At 38.1% G+C, this 17,402-nt stretch overlaps 1 protein-coding gene across 1 annotated transcript in view; it reads left to right on the forward strand.

Annotated features, from left to right (window-relative positions):
• Nucleotides 1-17,402, forward strand: part of RASA1 (RAS p21 protein activator 1) — an 82,071-nt gene that overhangs the window by 26,965 nt on the left and 37,704 nt on the right. The window contains exons 4-10 of the mRNA XM_061622036.1: nt 667-737; nt 3,715-3,832; nt 4,876-4,907; nt 6,101-6,153; nt 6,636-6,786; nt 12,747-12,825; nt 16,433-16,553. Of these exons, the coding sequence (XP_061478020.1) occupies nt 667-737; nt 3,715-3,832; nt 4,876-4,907; nt 6,101-6,153; nt 6,636-6,786; nt 12,747-12,825; nt 16,433-16,553 (625 nt within the window). The remainder of the gene's footprint in view (nt 1-666; nt 738-3,714; nt 3,833-4,875; nt 4,908-6,100; nt 6,154-6,635; nt 6,787-12,746; nt 12,826-16,432; nt 16,554-17,402) is intronic.

Raw genomic sequence — 17,402 nt, forward strand, 5'->3', positions numbered from 1 at the left:
CCTCTCAGAAAATGGAAGAAGCCTTCCATTCATGGAAAAGCAAGTCTAGATCCAATCTCGCATCACTGATGCCTCTATGGTACTCTGGTTTGAATAAGAATAGGTAATGGTAAAAATATGTTAGTAGCAGTACATTCATAACAGAACATTCTGCTTAAATTCTTAGGGCAGAACAGTTTTGCCATAAGTCTAGTGCTTATGCCAGCCATCAGTTAAGTCACACACAAAAAAATCATGTCAGTATCCAACACAAATAGTGCCAATATTTTATGTGTTGAAATACAGCAGACTTAATCCAGAAAGCTGTTTAGTGTGCTCAAAATTTAAAATTAAATCCAGTTTTTCTTTTTTATTAACTTGAAATAAAGAGACCAGTTCTGATCCATATTCTGCACTTCTGGTTGCTTAATAAGCAATTCAGTTTTCTTTGTTTACTTTGAGTAAATGTTGTGACTTTTAAAAAGCATTTAGGCATTGGCCATCTGGAGATAATGGTGTTATTAAAGGCATCAGCACTTTAGGGAGACTTTGTTGGGCAGCAAAATATGAGGTACGTATTCAGGATCTAGTTTGTATCGGATCTTTTGTCTTGAAGCCATATTGTTCACATGGCAATCCAGATTTGAAGTCCTACATCATTAGCAGAACATCTTTGTTTTTTTATAGCCTGTAGAGGACCGCAGAAGAGTCCGAGCCATTCTGCCATACACTAAAGTGCCAGAAACAGATGAAATAAGGTATAGTTGTAAGAATTATAAATAGTTCATGTGGTGATATAGGTGCAACAGGAAGCAATGTTTGTGTTTGAGGACACATTTGTTAATACTTATGTAAGAGTTGAGAGGGTGATGAGCTGCACTCTATTTTACTGTTAAAAATAGTTGGATAACTGGTTTGGTTTAATAGTTCTTCTGTTTCAGCATAAGGGTGCCTTTTTGGGTGGAAAATAAGTCCCAGGACCTAGCAAGCTGCTATTAAAAATGGCAAGGTGGCTGATTATTAAGTGAACTCTGCCTGTCTTGAGGAAACAATGTACAGGCATACCCCGCTTAATGTCGCCTCACTTAACGTCGCCTCGCTATAACATACATGCTCCATACGCCACCATACCCCGCTTAACGTATGCGTGCTTTGCAATTACGGGCACTTAATGGCATGACGCCACTGCCATCTAGTGGCGATTGCAGTGCAGTACATGCATAGATAATTGCTTCACTTTAAGTACATTTTCACTTTACATACACGCTCCGGTCCCATTGCGTCTGTTAAAGCGGGGTATGCCTGTATTATGATAACATTCAACATGGTATCATAAATCAGTCCAATCTATTTCGGCTTAAAGAAAAACTCAGAATTAAAAAATACACTTCAATGATTGAGAGCCATTAAATCTAGCTCAGTATTTAAAACATACTAGGCTGGATCCAGATTTGGATCCAACCTTTTTCTGTTTTCACCATTTTGGGTTTTTTTAAAGGTAGACTCATGATTCCGGAATGTTGACAATATATGTATCTACCCCTTTCTTCATTATAGTAGGGCTTGAATATGGCTCTTGATGGAAGTAGACTTTGTACTATCATTTTGTTATTATTAAAATGGTAAGTGCTATACAAAGAGACTCCCTAGCAGTTTGACATGGTGGACTTCATGGGGCATTTTGGTTTAGAAAAAAGTGATGAAGGGGGTGGGCAGCTGGACATTGCAGAAATTTATACAATTATCAATGGAGAAAAACAATCCAATAGAGGGAAAAGTCTCTCTGATAACAATAGAATTTGGCAACAATCAGTAAAGCTGATCAGTATTTTTTTTAAAAAAAATGTATTTTTATCCTGCTGTTCAGCTGGAAAGACTCCCAGAGTGGCTTATAAATATCAGTGAAAAGATGGTCCCTTCCCTCAGGGTGACAATGTAGAAGACAAGATACAAAAGAAAAGGAATTAGTAGAACAGAGGAAAATAAGCAAACTCAGACACTAGTTCTTAGGCATATAGTTCTTGTAATGACCAGCTAGAATTGAAAGATTTGGAGAAGAGGCGGTTGCCAGTTTTTCAGTAGAGTCAATAGAGAGGCCCTGCTGTCCCATCTCTCTCCCTCTCCAATAGCCAATGAAATGGCTGCTGATAGAAAAACAAGTACATCACATAGTACATCCCACAAGATTTGGTGATAACCACCACTTTATATGGCTTTGTAGAACAACAGGACAAATTTATGGAGGATAGGTCTATAAAAGACTTACCAGTCAGTACAATCAAATAAGGACTTCAGACTGAAGTAGCATATCTTTGACTATCAGATACTGAAGACAAAAAAGCATGCCTTGTCAATGGCCTTCATGGTCTATATGTGAGTTTCTAGATGTTTATAGTTTGTAGTAGTCAAATGCACACACATCCTGTGGTACTTCAGATACTAGTAAACATACTGTGGCATTAGCTTTTGTGGGCTTTGTAAGATACATTAAATGTTATCCTTACTTGGGGTGTATCAGAAGTATCCTTCCTGTAGATGCGCACATACACACAGAGTTACAAAACGAAGCTAATAAACAATGGACTAAAAAGGCCATTAAATTAAACAGGTAGCAATAGATGTGACACAGGTTTATTCTATACAGTAGGGCCCAGCTTTACGGCGTTCCGTTTTCCAGCGTTCCGCTGATGCGACGACTTTCGATTAGGGGAAATTTTCTGTTTTAAAGCTGATTTTGTGCTTTTGCGGCATTTTCGCGCGACTCGACCCATGGGTCAATGGGTTCCGCTTTATGGCGATTTCCGCTTTACGGCGGGTGCCTGGTCCCTAACCCGCCGTATAAGCGGGGCCCTACTGTGTGTGCATTTATATACCTGCCTATTTAAGGGCAGGTGTTTTTCATGCATTTGATTAAATGGGCTGCAGTCAACAAAAGTCGACACAGCAATATATTAGTAAGATTTTTAAAGTTCCATAGGACGGTTTAAGTCATGGCCACTGCTGGGGGAAAAATGCTGTTCTTGATGGGCCTCCATATTCTCCAGCAAGTATGGTCTTTTCATTTTTACTGAGATTGGACTTGCTGATCAAATAATGCACATAGGGATCAATGCATTCGTGGATCTTGCTTTGTCCAAGAGTCTATTCAGTTTGTGTGTGTTTAATTATGAAACACTCACAGCGATCATTTGAACTAGCCAGGCATGACTTTAAAAAAATGGAAGCAGTCATATTCAATTGACCATTTGAAATAAAAGTTGTTAGCCCAGTTTAGTTAATTGGGTTCCTTCCCCTCATCTGAGACGCACAGTTCTGTGAAGATAAATGGAGGAGACAGAAGAAATGTCAATCACAGCAAATCTCTTCCTTTCTCCACTCCAGCGTTGTCTTCAATATTTTTTGAGAAATGCAGCATTTTCCTTGCGTCAGTATGAAGAGGGAGAGCTCTTCCTGAGTTGTTGAAGCAGTTAGATTTAGGTGTTGTGTTGAAGGCAATGAAGAGTTTTTAGGTTCAAGTTCTGAACTGCTTTTGGGGTTTGGTTTTTGGTTGAGTTTGATTCCCTGCCTAAGACTCTGGTAATGTTAAGGCATCATTTTATTTTATTTTTTAAGTGCATTTGATTTCTGGGGACATAGAAACAGCTTAATCAGGGAATGACTGCATGTGTATAGCTTACTGTGCCAGACTTGGTTCAATGGAAATCTGTTTCATAATCTTACCTTAATTACCTATAGCTTCCTTAAAGGAGATATGTTTATTGTCCACAATGAATTAGAAGATGGATGGATGTGGGTTACAAACCTACGTACAGATGAGCAAGGCCTTATAGTAGAAGACCTAGTAGAGGAAGTGGTAAGTTACTTTATACCCAGTGTATCTGAACATTCAAATAAAAACACATCAATTTAAACATGAAATAAGTAGGTGATTCATCAAAGTACTAAACAAATTCAATTGATTTTCCATTACTTCTATGTCTTGAGTGGAGGTGTATATAGTTTGTCTTGATTCCTAACTATACGTCTATTTATGATTGAGACCTCGGTACATACACTTTCTTCTGTCTTTATACACACTACTTAATTATTTACTTTCTGGTATGCAGCCAGACCAGCAAACTGTAGTTTCTGTTTGCTCTGCAACCTAGAGTTTGATCCTGGTTTGCAGAGTGAGTAAAAATCACAGTTGGAATTAACTAAGCACAGTGCATGAGGAGATGGTGTATGTGAGCTCGGCACTCATTCTCATAATTCCAGATCATGGTTTGTCATTGCATGTGAACTGACCTGATGCACTGAAACTATGCAGTCAAATTCATGACTACACTCCGGACTGTCTTTGATTTAATTTTTGCAAGTAATGTTGTATTCATTGCAGCTGTGAGGGAGAGGAATACTGAAAATTTGACATTGTTTTGTATGCCATAGGTGAGTGATCTTAAAAACCCTTCAGTAAGGGAACTCATCATTGGCATGTGGGGTTCAAGAAAAAAATGAGGTGTGTATAAAACATTCAGAGGGAAGTAATTTTCTAAGGCAGTAAGCAGATGTGGGTGTCCAGTTAATTGCAGTGTGTTTGTTAGATGTGTTCCAATAACTTAAATTTTCCATACCAAAAAAAGGCTTTGTTAATCTTTGGGTATACTTTAACTTGGTTCCCTGCATTGAGCAGGGGGTTGGACTCATTGGCCTTATAGGCCCCTTCCAACTCTACAATTCTATGATTCTAAGTGTGAGTAGGTTTGCACTGTTAATTTCAGAAATCTCAAATGGTTCAGGTTTCAAAATTATTTTAATATTTCTTAAAGCATTCTCTAAACTTTAGGTAATGAGTTCTCCCATTTGTTGATTTGATTGTATTGCTTTGTTTTGTTTGTAAATGTGTGTTTTCCATAGGGTCGAGAAGAAGATCCACATGAAGGAAAAATGTAAGTGTGCTTTCTGGAATAAACCTGTAACACATCCTAAGTGTCGGAATAAATGTTGTTATAGAATTCAAGTCCTTGATTTCTTAATATGCAAGTGCAGAATTCCAGTTGACCCTAATATTAAAGAGAGATGTGATACGCATAGCAAGTAAGACATATGTCCCAAAAGGCCAGTACTTTATTAGGGTGGAAAGACTCTTGCGAAAATGTGCTACTTTAATCTAGACTGCTAAATCTTAGCTGGATTTCTCTGTTCAGTTCTGACCAAAATAATTGAAAATGAATATGGACAATTTTGAAAGGATCTGTAACTGTGAGGATGATAAAATGCCTAGGAATAGGAATTGAGTGTATTAATCTGGAGAAAAGAAGAGCAATATGCCCGTAGTTTTTGAAAAATTTCAGGTTGTTGTCTACCAGATCTTGCTGACGTTCACAGTAGCAAGTATGGCAGAAAATGGCCATTACTTAATTGTATAAGTGATCAGTGTATACCCCCCATACATATGCACATGTACGTGTGTGTGTATGTCACATGCATTGTGTATGATCTGAATTTAAACACTATTATGTGTTAGCAAAAATAGAAATATTTAGGCCATTCCTTAGTTATCTTCTGTATTACCATCTAAGCCAGGGATGGGAAACCTCTGGTCCACAGGCTTCTATGTCTAGACCTCAGGACTCTCGCCATAACTTACCCTCGGGTTGCACTCATCATCAGTCATAGTTCATATGCTTGAGTACTGGCTGGAATGTAAATGTTTTAAAAAGTTTCTTGAGTAGCCAGTCATTTTAATGATTGTTTTGAGTTGCTTTTAAATGTGTTTATGTTGCTGTACACCACCCTGAAGTTTTGTGAGAGCATGATGCGTAAATTCTTTTATAAATAAATAAAATTAATGCATCCTTGAACTGTGAAAATATCTGTTGCTTACTTGGATGGAGAAATGTGTGTGTTGGAGTGTTTGCATGGCTGTAATGTATCCTACTGTGCAGTGTAAGAGTCACATCTGTTCTGCCCGTTTTGCCTCTGCCCCTGCTCACCATTCACATGCTGCCCCCAGAATATTTCCCATGAGGGAATACGGTCCTCAGACGGAAAAAGGTTCATCATCATTAATATAAGTGAACAAGATCACAAATCTAAGTATGGTGTTCCTAATATTTTCTAATTTATCCTGTTCTCTAAGATGGTTCCATGGGAAGATCTCTAAGCAAGAGGCTTACAGCTTGCTGATGACAGGTGTGTAATGTGTAAATGTAATTAATAGAATATATAATACTGTATTTCTGCATTGACTCCACTACTTAATTGTAGAGTATTTTAAGAAGAATGGCTGTTACAGGGCATAAATTGATAAAGAACTTCTTAATGCAAATAAAAGCCTATTTTAAAAAATATTTGCTTAGATGGTCTATTATGAAAGCTCTATGTTATGTTAGCAAAAGTTTTGTTTCTGGGTTCCAGTACACTTCAGTATATGGGAGGGGTTATTTGTATATACATGCCATATAGGCTTGGCTTCTGTTCTTTTAGGAAGGATTCCTGTAATTTGGCATTGATTAACAGACAGAATGCTGTGAGAACGAATAACACTGGCTTTTTGCAACTGATTGAATTTGTAGCATTCGTGCTAAATTTCAGATGTATTAAATAAAGCTGTTACATTAACACTGAGAAAGTAAAATATTTGTAAGCAGCTAAGTACTTTTTTCTGTAATTAGTTGGTCAGGTGTCAAGTTTCCTTGTGAGACCTTCTGATAATACTCCTGGAGACTATTCTCTCTACTTTCGAACCAGTGAAAACATACAGCGTTTTAAAATATGCCCAACACCAAACAACCAGTTTATGATGGGAGGCAGGTACTATAACAGGTATGTTGTGAACAGGCCTTGATACGCTACAAGATGTGTATTCTCATGTATGTTGATATTTCTTTTTGGCTTGGTATTTCTGTTTAATTCTGACTTTGTATTACAAACAACACTGGATTGCATATGGTTCTTCATCATGAATTCAGGAGATTCAGAGATGATCATGTATGGAACAAGAGAAACAGGAATTGTGTGTATATTTAAAAATGAACAAGAATATATGTTCTTTCTGCAACCTTGTGGGATATGCTATAAAAAAAACTTGGTCTGTTGATACTATAACAGAAATGCTAGGGGGCGAAATAGTCCCATGTGTCTGAAGAAAACAGCCACTGAATTCTAATATGATAACATGGAACTTAACTTTTAACAGAACAGAACTTTGAACAGAACCTTGAACAGAAGTTTAGGAAGGAGAGTATTTTGCGCTAATGTATGCCTGCCTTTAAATAAATACTATTTTTCAATTCTAAAAAACATGACAATCGAGAGCTTAATGTGTTCAACAGCTCTTCTTAGTGATGAGGTTAACTCCCTCTTTCAAAAGAGATGGCTGTTGCCTAACCTACGGATGATGGAATTTACCAAACCTGAACCAGGGAATTTATATCCATCCCAACCGAGAATTTCTCTCGCTTCCAGCTTGGCTTCTGAGTGGTTAGAGATCCTGCAGCTGGTGTGATGGAGAAAGTATCAAGTTCTCCTAGCTGAGAAGTTCATTGGACTGTCATAGGACTTCAAGTGGAAGATGGTATGAGGCTAAACAATTGGATCCTTTTGCATATCCCACATACAAGCTACTTGATTACCCTTTTTATTTAATCTGTCTGGATTTCAAAGTTTTGCAACATTATTCAGTAAAAGAAACCCTGTTTCCTTAGGATCAGAATTGGGTAATGTGCATTAGTAAGAGAAGAATTAAAAAGAACTTTCCCAGGTGGAGGGCTTCTTAAATTATTCTTTACAGATTTTTGGTTTATTCAGTTAATGAATTCTTGATCATGGTTTTGGGATTAACAGTTCAAGCTGAACTCCCCCCACCCCACCTCTGATAGTGAGTCATGTCAGATGATCATACCACAGTTTAATCAGCCAAGGCATGAACAAGCCTTTTGTCAGTGCACATAGCCGCTTGGTTGCTCCGTTTGTGTGAGCGGCAATTACACCAGGAAGCCTCTAATTAACTATAGTTTTATGTTTCATCTGAACAAGGTAACTAGGGCTACAAACCAGGTTATTAAGCCTTGGAGCAAGCCAGGTTATTAAACCAACTTAAACCATGTTGTAATATTCTGGCTTGTTTCTTATGAAACAGGAAACTGGTTGATTGAAGGCTTCCTGGTTTGTTTGCTCACACCATTAAGGGAGGAGCAAAGTTGCTGCATGTGCGGACAAAATGCTTGTTCATATCAATGTCATTTTAGTTTAGATATTGAAATAGAAAACATTGGCTTGTGCGAGCAGAAAGCAGGGTTGATAAAAATCAATGATTTTTTTTTAAAAAAATTAAAAATTATTTTTTATTTAAATCAGATTTTTAAAATTTAAATCAGATTTTAAAATTTTCTTAGAACAATTAGTATTAAAAGAATCTAGGTCAACGATATCATCATGAATACTAATTATACAACTTCCAGTTATATTCTATGAATATGTTAACAGCAATTTATGGAGATGAGAGATAACCTGAGGGGTCCTATTCTGCAGGTGGTGTACATGACGTGCATGCATTCTCTCTCTCAAGGCCTTGCCTCTCTTTAAGTGCAAAGATAGAGAAGGTCAATGAATACAGCATTTGGGGAGATGGAGTAGAAGTGAACAAGGAGGAGACCACTGAAGTGGTAATCCAGCTCTTAACAACAGTAGCCTCTTCTGCAGGTGTAGAGAGAAATTTTTCTTCCTTTGGACTAATTCATTCTAAATTGAGAAATAACCTGGGAACTGAAAAAGCAGGAAAACTTGTATTTCTTTTCCAGACAATGAACAAGGAAGACAAAGGTGAAGAAGAAGACTGAGTTAACTGTACCACCTAGTATTTTCTTATGTTCTCTCTTGAAATTGCCTAAATTCATTTTTTAAAGAACTTTACATTTTTCTATAAATTGAAATAGTTAACCATTAAAAAATCCATCTGCATGTTTTGTTAATGTTGTTGAAGAAGAAAATTAAACAGAAGAATAAACAATCTCATTAGTAAAAATTAAAAGCCTGTTTGGTGGTAGTGATTCTGACACATCATGACAAAAATATCAGGATTAATTGGAGTTGACTCATCTCCTGAATGACTTCACAATTTCATTCTGTTTTAGTACTAAAATGACCAAATTATCATCCCATTTTTGATGAAAATTAATCTGAAAACAATTCAGAATAATTGCTTAGTGTGTACTTACCTTCTAATGCAACCCATATCTCTGGATATGTATTAAGGTTATATTAAACATAAAATAATAATGTACATACACTAAACATTATGATTAAATAAAATCTTCCTCACTAGTGATTTAGATCATTCACATAAAATCAACCCTGGCAGAAAGGAGCTTATGCTTTGCAATGGAGCTCCCTGAATTCTATTGATTCTCCCCTCCCACTGCAGTCCCCTATGCCTCATCCTTCCCTGATTCTCAGGAGTAGTTCTTGGGGCCATAGGAGGAGGGGCCAGTACCGTTGCATGAGAGGAGTTCCACTCAAGCTTCTCTGGATGCAACTCATTATTTCTCTTTCTCCATCCCAATAAAATATTTTTCTACTGGTTGATTCTGGTCATTTTTAGCAGGGTAAAACATGTTTGTGTTGTGTTTTTTGTGTGTGTTCTTAAGTATTAGTGTGCCTTTTCATCCCTCATGTTGGAAGAAGGGCTAATGAGGTTCACAGAGTTCTGCTACTTTGGCAATTTTGTTGTATTTGTCACTTGTTATAGTTACTTATTGGGGACATTACTATGCTGATTCACAAAAAGATATATAAATGTAACTCCCAAAATGAAAACAGCATTTTCAAATGCTTCAAACATTAATTATGTCATTGCAGACAGAAATTTGAATGCTTTAGGATATTGGCATGATTTAGTATTTATTGTGGAATAATCAGATTCAAAAAGGCAGGTAACAGAGAACAGGGTGTGTACTCTGCCAAAGTATGTCCTCTTTACTTGGAGGTGGAGTGGAGGGCAGGGAACGAGGACAGAAAGAGACGCTCCAAATGTGACAGAGGATTTTACCTTAATTGTGATACTGCCTATGGGATGTTTAGATGTAACTAACTAGAGTTGCAAATGTGAAAAATACACTGATAAAAATGTATCTAAAATCTAGATTGATGAAGATCTGTTGTAACAATAAAACATTTTTATTGAGAAATAACATCCATGCTGCTATACCTGACACATACTGATATTTTACTCAAATTATAACTTTTATAATGTCAACCAGTATCCAAACAGGAGGACTTTGGATTTGTGCTTCTGGAGCAGCCGTCCAATGCTACATAGTAAACTGCTTTTGAAACAGAGTTTCGAAAGGAGTTTGCAGTGGAGTAGGAAGATCTTTTTTTTTCCAAGTCAAAAATATCACTGAGCACTGGCAAGATCTTTGGTGATCTGTTTATAGCTCTGGGGATCCCAAACACAATTTTTCCTTTTCAGATACTTAATCCTGTAGTTCTGTGTCACTGTAGATAAATTCCTGTTTACCCGTTGAATCAATTTTCATTTGATTGATCCACCTTTCTAATTCTTTCTTACCGATTTAATACACAGTGTAAACATTTTGTCAGCTTTACATTCTAAATGTTTTCATTCAAGCACAGTAGATCCAAACAAATGCACAGTAGTTCTGTTAATGTTTGAGCTAATAATTTTCAAACTTGCTTGGTGGCATAATTTCTTTCTGTAACTTTAACATTGGGGTGTTTCCCTTGTATGCTAATAGGAAGCTTTTATGATCGGAAATACCATTCCGATCTAAATTTTTCAAGAAATAGTTCTGGCTGGGAGGCTCTTGGAAAAAACCCTGTTAGTTAAAGCACTATTTTTGCCACCTTTGCAGGTATATATTTCAAAATCTCAGAAAATATATTCTAGCACTTAGACAGGTTATTCAGATCTATATAAACTTTTGTTACACTTAGTAACACAGTATCACAGGATACATTAACAATGTACTAAAGCAGAAGTTATATAACATGTAATCTATATTAGATATAACTCTAATATCCTCACTTCTAAATTTGGCCAGTGTCGACTTACTTATCTGATTGATTGATTGATATCCTGCTCTTCCTCCCAGTAGGAGCCAAGGGCGGCACTTGTGGATTAGTGAGAACTATTTTTTATGTGCATAAAAATTCCTGTTTTATAAAAGTCTCTCCAATATGTTTCTTTGTATCTTCATCCCATTTATGACTGATAATCCTTGAGGTTACATGTTCTTTTACAAAGTAAAGTAACGAAAAGTGTAGAAAAATGAAACGTTTAAAACTATGATACCAGCATTTAGTATGGCCAAGGAAACTGTCAATTTTTAAAAATTCTTACTTAAATTAAAAACCCTTGGAATTCATGACAGATACAGTCCTTTTAATTAGTAGATATTTTCAAATTTGAAAATGGATAGAATACAGTAATATCATTTTTTTAATTGACAGTTTTAGTTACATGTAACAATATTGATTATTGAGAAAAGGCAATTGTGGAAAATGTTTTAGTGAACCAGAAAGCTTTTCTCAGAGATGTGTTCAAATACTTTGTAGTATTACTATTGCAATATTAAGCAAGTGTACAGTATGTAAAATACTATTTATAAAATGAACAGTGCATAAATATGGTAAATATGAACCTCTGAACAAGTGAGATACAGGATTTATTGGACCAAGTCAATAAAAGTACTAGAAGCAAGTTTTTCATTTAACCACTTATATGCCAAAATATTGTGTCCATGTTTATCTTAAAATATCTGGCTAACAAATTTGTGGAGTGTACATCAAGCCATAAGTCTTACCTGACATGTGTTTGTTGACTGGACTTCACATTTCTGTTCAATGTACTTTCAGTATTGAAAGTGTGTTCTTTCACCATGACTTTGTTACATGTTTGAGGCTGAGGTTGAGAATGCAAAGAACAGAATTTTGTTTCTAAATATACTATGCTTATTTACTTTATTCAATAAGAATGATGTACCAAATAAGTCAAATATGTGGAATATCAGGCTTCCTTCAGACATCTTCCATCTGTGTCCTTCAAAATGTGATTTTAATCTGGCCCTAAGTAGTATTTGGAATGCAGTTTTTTTGTGTAAAACGTCTCCACTTATAGAGTATTTAATTTAACATAATGGCTTCGTATTTTCAAAATGCACTCTGCATAATGTGTTAAGGGCCTTCTCTGTTACGCATTCCTGCTCTTTTAGAAATAAATTGCTTTGAAGTGACTCCCATTCCTCTTTTCTAGTTGCAGAGAAATTTGGGGAATTACTGCTAATAAACTTCAATTTTTCAGTCTGGTGGAAAAGAAGAGAACATTTTTGCCTTTTCTTGACTATGAAGAAAGTTGATGTCTGATGTATTTGAATATTTGTTTTAAGCTGTGTCTGATTGTTTTAAAATTGCTGAGTTCTTTGCTGCTAATGATGTACTGAATCCTCATGTCTCTTGATGTGGAACTGAATTTTGGATATTATGAGAAAATATTAATTTATTATTATTATTTATTTATTAGATTTATATCCTGCCTTTCCTTCCAGTAGGAACCCAGTCAAAATATATGATTGTTAGAAAATATATTTACTTTACATCAGTTCCAAACACACAGTCTTTAGAAGCAAGATATAATTATTGCATTTTTATTAAATATATTTCTAAGTAAATAAGTTTAGGATTTTAACTGTCATTTCATGTTCAGTGTTGTAAAATAGCATTTATTTTATTCAGAGCTCCCTGTTGTTGTTTTTTTTTTTTAACAGTATTGGTGACATCATTGAGCACTATAGAAAAGAACAAATAGTTGAAGGCTACTATCTTAAAGATCCTGTTCCAATGCAGGTGAGATATTGCATGCTATCTAATCTTAACATTAGCATTTCCAAGACAGGGCGTTACCACTGAAAAGGAAGTCACTCCCATACTCATTTCAGATGGACCTACAGAAGGACCTCTGAGGAAGATTTCAACATCTGGGAAGGTTCATGTGGATCCAAGCAGCCCTCATCCATGGGTTCAATTCCATTCTGATCTCATACTTGTTTCATTCTACTTTTAACCTGGATGAGGGTGACCAGAACAACAGACAAGTTCTATTGTTAAGCTGGGCAAAATGTATAGAGATGTCGTAATAATCACAGATCTGTCTGCTTGACCAAACTCTGGATTATGTCTACTTTTCCTTTGCAACAGCAGTATTGCGTTTCTAAAGTTGTCCTAGGAGTTCTAAGATATAACAACTCCCAAGAGAAGTTTTATAGCACCATGAAACATTTAAAAGACTGGCCTAAGCTGTGGGGAAATGTTGTGTGCATTTATGTATTCAAAATTATGTCCATGCTGCTTTTCACTTAAAAATAAATCTCAAGTCAGTTTACAGCAATAAAATATTAACAATGCCCATACTAAAAAAACAGTAAACAGTAAAACATCACAAATTACATTATCAGAGTTGTTAAAAGTTGGCAGCAATGGTTGGGAGATGCTTGTGCAAAAGATACGTTTTTGGTAAATAACAGAAGCACATCACTGTTGCTGTATTGTATTGGGGAGATCATTCCAAAGAGTGGGTACCACCACCGAAGAGAACAAGATAGTATCCTGTGGGCCATAGCATAACTAATACTGAAGATCCTCTGAAGATCTTAGTAATTGGGCAGGTCTATCTGGGGAAAGGTGTTCTCTCAGGTAACTGGTCCTGAGTTGATTAGAGCTGTATATGTTATTTACAGAACTTTAAGCTTGGCTTGTTAACAAACTGTCACCCAGTACAGCTCTTTTAATCATACAGCCACAGTAGTGGCTGTATACTATAGCCAGCGTGGGTTTTTTACATTCCACAATACTAAATTGAAAATATCCCCCATGCCATTCTGATGCTTCCCATAAGCTCATTTCAAAACAAAACCTTACAAAACTTATAGTCCTGAACTCAGAAACGCTTGCTTAACAACCCTCTCAATTTTCATGGTGATACACAACAGTCAGAGAGAATAGAGAGTTCAAAGTCTAAAAAGAGAGAGAGAAACCCCAGAGCCCTTTTGGACTTTTTTCTCTCAGAGTTCTCATAATCTGTTGAAATTCATTAAAAATCAGCCATGTTCACAGAGTACCTGTAATCCTAATACTGACGTTGCCCTTCATCTTCTGCAGTTTAGAGGTTAAAAAAATGTCTGGCTGATTTTTAATTAATACATTTTGGCTGGAACCCTATGATAACACGGGGCATGCTCAGTAAGAACCAACTGTCAGAGTTTTAAAAGCCAGACTCACAGCTGCTGGGCTTGCCTAATCGGGGCCATACCCACACCAGACTTTGATTTCACTTGAGACAGTCATGGGAAGTATAGCTTGTGAAGGATGCTGAGAGGAGACTGCTATTCCACTGAGAGAGCTCCAGCGACCAGACTGGTTTAACAGTCAGCCACTCTGATTGAAGGTCTGTGAGGGGAACAGGGCATCTCCTAGCAACTCTCAGAACCCTTCACTAACTACACTTTCCAGGATTCTTTGAGAGAAGCCATGACTGTCCAAAGTGAAATAAAGGCCTGGTATGGATGTGGCCAGGGACAACTTTGGTTTAAATTTGCGTGGGAGGCTACATGTGCCTGCTGTAGAATAAAAAGGTGGGGGAAACGCTGAAAAGCAATGATAGTGTTCACAATGTTTTCCTTTTGGAAAGGAAAGGAGCTTCCCTTCTGCCCAGTGCCAATCCACCCAATCTCCTCCCCCTCCCCTGCCTGCCCCTCCCCCAAGTCAGTGTTGGACTACGACCTGGGAGACCAGGGTTTGAATCCCCACACAGCCATGAAGCACACTGGGTAACCTTGGGCCAGTCACTGCCTCTCGGCCTCAGAGGGAGGCAATGGTAAAACCACCTCTGAATACCATTTACCATGAAAACCCTATTCATAGGGTCAACATAAGTCAGGATCGACTTGAAGGCAGTCCATTTCCATTTTCAAACATGATTGCACAGAAATAAATCCCATTCAACTAAAAAAGTATGCAAATGATCAAACCCACTCTCCCTTCTCCTCCCTCTTATCCCCTCCCTCTTGCCCCTTCCCTCCCCCTTCCCTTGCCCCTCCCTCCCATCCCCTTCCAATCCCCTCCTTCCCCTTCCTTCTCCTCCCCCCCTTCTGCCCTCCCCATGGTCAGCTTTACCTATCTTAAGCATGATTGCATGGAAGTAAATACCATTGAACTCTATAAGCATGCAAATGATCAAACCTGCCCTTCCTTCCCACTTCCTTTGCCCCCTTCCAATAAGCTCCTTCCCACTCCCACTCCTCCTCCCCCATGGTCAGTTTTTCCTATCCTAACCAAGATTGTATAGGAGTAAATGCCATTGAACTCAATAAGCATGGAAATGCTCAGACCTGCTTTTCCCCTCCTTCCTCTCCTCTCCCTTCCTCCTCTCCTCCCTTCCTCCCCCTCCCTCGCTCCCCCCTGGTCAGTTTTACCTATCCTAAGCATGATTGCATGCGAGTAAATCCCCATGAACTCAATACACATGCAAATGATCGAACCTGTCCTCCTCCCCTCTCCCTCCTGCCTCTTGCCATCCCAGTCCTTACCCTGCGTCTTCTCCCCTCCCTCCTCCTCCTCCTCCCCTCCCTATCCTTTGTGGTCAGTTTCACCTATCCTAAGCATGATTGCAGGGGAGTAAATCCCATTGAACTCAATAAGCATGCAAATGATTGGTTCATTCTCAGCAAACGTGGACAGGATCCCATTTCTTATCTCCCGGATTAAAAAGCAGGGAAATTCACTAATAGGCAAAAAACCTTGTGATTTAAGAACGTACCTATAGCCAACAGATATTTCTATCAAACTTTAAAAAACAGGGAAATTGGGCAGCTATAGTAAATGCACCAGGAGACCTGACTTCCTCTCTGAGATATTGTACTGCCCTACACATTTGTCAAAATGCAAACACAATTTGGGCTGGTCTTTCACAGTCCAATCCACTTCTTGTGTAGCTTGGAAGAATTTGGTAACATGCCTCTGAGCATATGTTGAGTGTTACCAAATTGTTCCAAGCTACACTGGAAGTGGATTGTGAAAGACCAACCCAAGGTGTGTTTACATTTTGACCAATTTGTAGGGCAGTCCAATATCTCAGAGAGGAGTTCAGGTCTCCTGCTCCCCTGGTGCATTCACTATAGCTGCCCAATTTCCCTGCTTTTTAAAGTTTGATAGAAATATCTGTGGGCTATAGGTACATTCTTAAACCACAAGGTTTTTTGCCTATTAGTGAATATAGGTGTTATGTTTGCAGTAAGATGCCTCACTTAGCAGCCTACCCGATGAGTTTTGCATTAGATGCAGTTTCTGAACTATCCTTAAGGAAAGCTGCAATATAGAGCAATATAGTGTTACAATAGCTTGTAGAGTTATTTTTTTTTCAAATTGGAAAATTAATGCCCATTTGTTCCCTCTGCAGCATCAAGGACAAGTGCTTAATGACACAGTGGATGGGAAAGAAATATATAATACAATTCGTCGTAAAACAAAGGATGCATTCTATAAAAATATTGTTAAAAAGGGATACCTTCTGAAGAAAAGTAAGTATGGTAAACAGCTGTGTGTTCTAGGACAGCGTTCCCAAATTAAGCCCCTCCCCTTGGCCCACTTGAAAATTGCTGAGGGGTTATGGCTCCACTTCATTATTCTTCTATCAGTGGTTTAGAAATTGTAATGCACGCTGTGTGTGCACTCTCTCAACTTCCCTCTTTCTCTTTCCTTCCTTCGTCCCTAAGTACTGATATTGCATTCCTTTTAAGTGCCTGGTCAGCCTTTTTTTCCTTCATGGGACTTTCCCCCATCTTGCTGCCAGGTACGGCTTTTTCTCCTGTGCATGGAAAATCTGATCTTAGGTGGGTAGCTAGCTCCACCTAGCGGTTGAAGGCAGAAGAGTGCTAAAGAGGTTTTTTTTACAAGGACTTCCTGCTCTGCACAGCTCCTTATTTCAGTTTCTCTTCTGCCTTCCACCAAGAACTGTTGATCTAATTCCTTTCTGCTTTCAGGCCTGTATAGTTTGGGTTTTTTTGCTATTGTGTGTCTGTACCTTTTCCTTCCTTTACTGTTTTCCTACGTGTGCCTGCCACCCCCTCCTCCATCCTCTTGCCTGTGGAAGGCCTCAGCAGGACGTTCCAGCCGCAGGGAAAGCGTATTTGCCCCCCCCACAGCTCGTCAGCATCTGACCTCGCTGTTATCACAGTCCTTGGCTCCCATAAGACCCGCAGCATGGTTTGTGCCCATGGGGAAGGCAACACGCAAATCGGAGCACCCACCAAATAAACCTAAGTCACTTCAGCCTCACACTACAATGGAAGTTGTGCCTCCGCCATTATCCAGCCAGGCCCTAGAGCCTTTAGGTTCTATTGAATCCCAGGCAGAGGTAGCCATAGCCC

This window comes from Rhineura floridana, chromosome 1 (assembly GCF_030035675.1).
Source record: "Rhineura floridana isolate rRhiFlo1 chromosome 1, rRhiFlo1.hap2, whole genome shotgun sequence".
Lineage (NCBI taxonomy): Eukaryota > Metazoa > Chordata > Lepidosauria > Squamata > Rhineuridae > Rhineura > Rhineura floridana.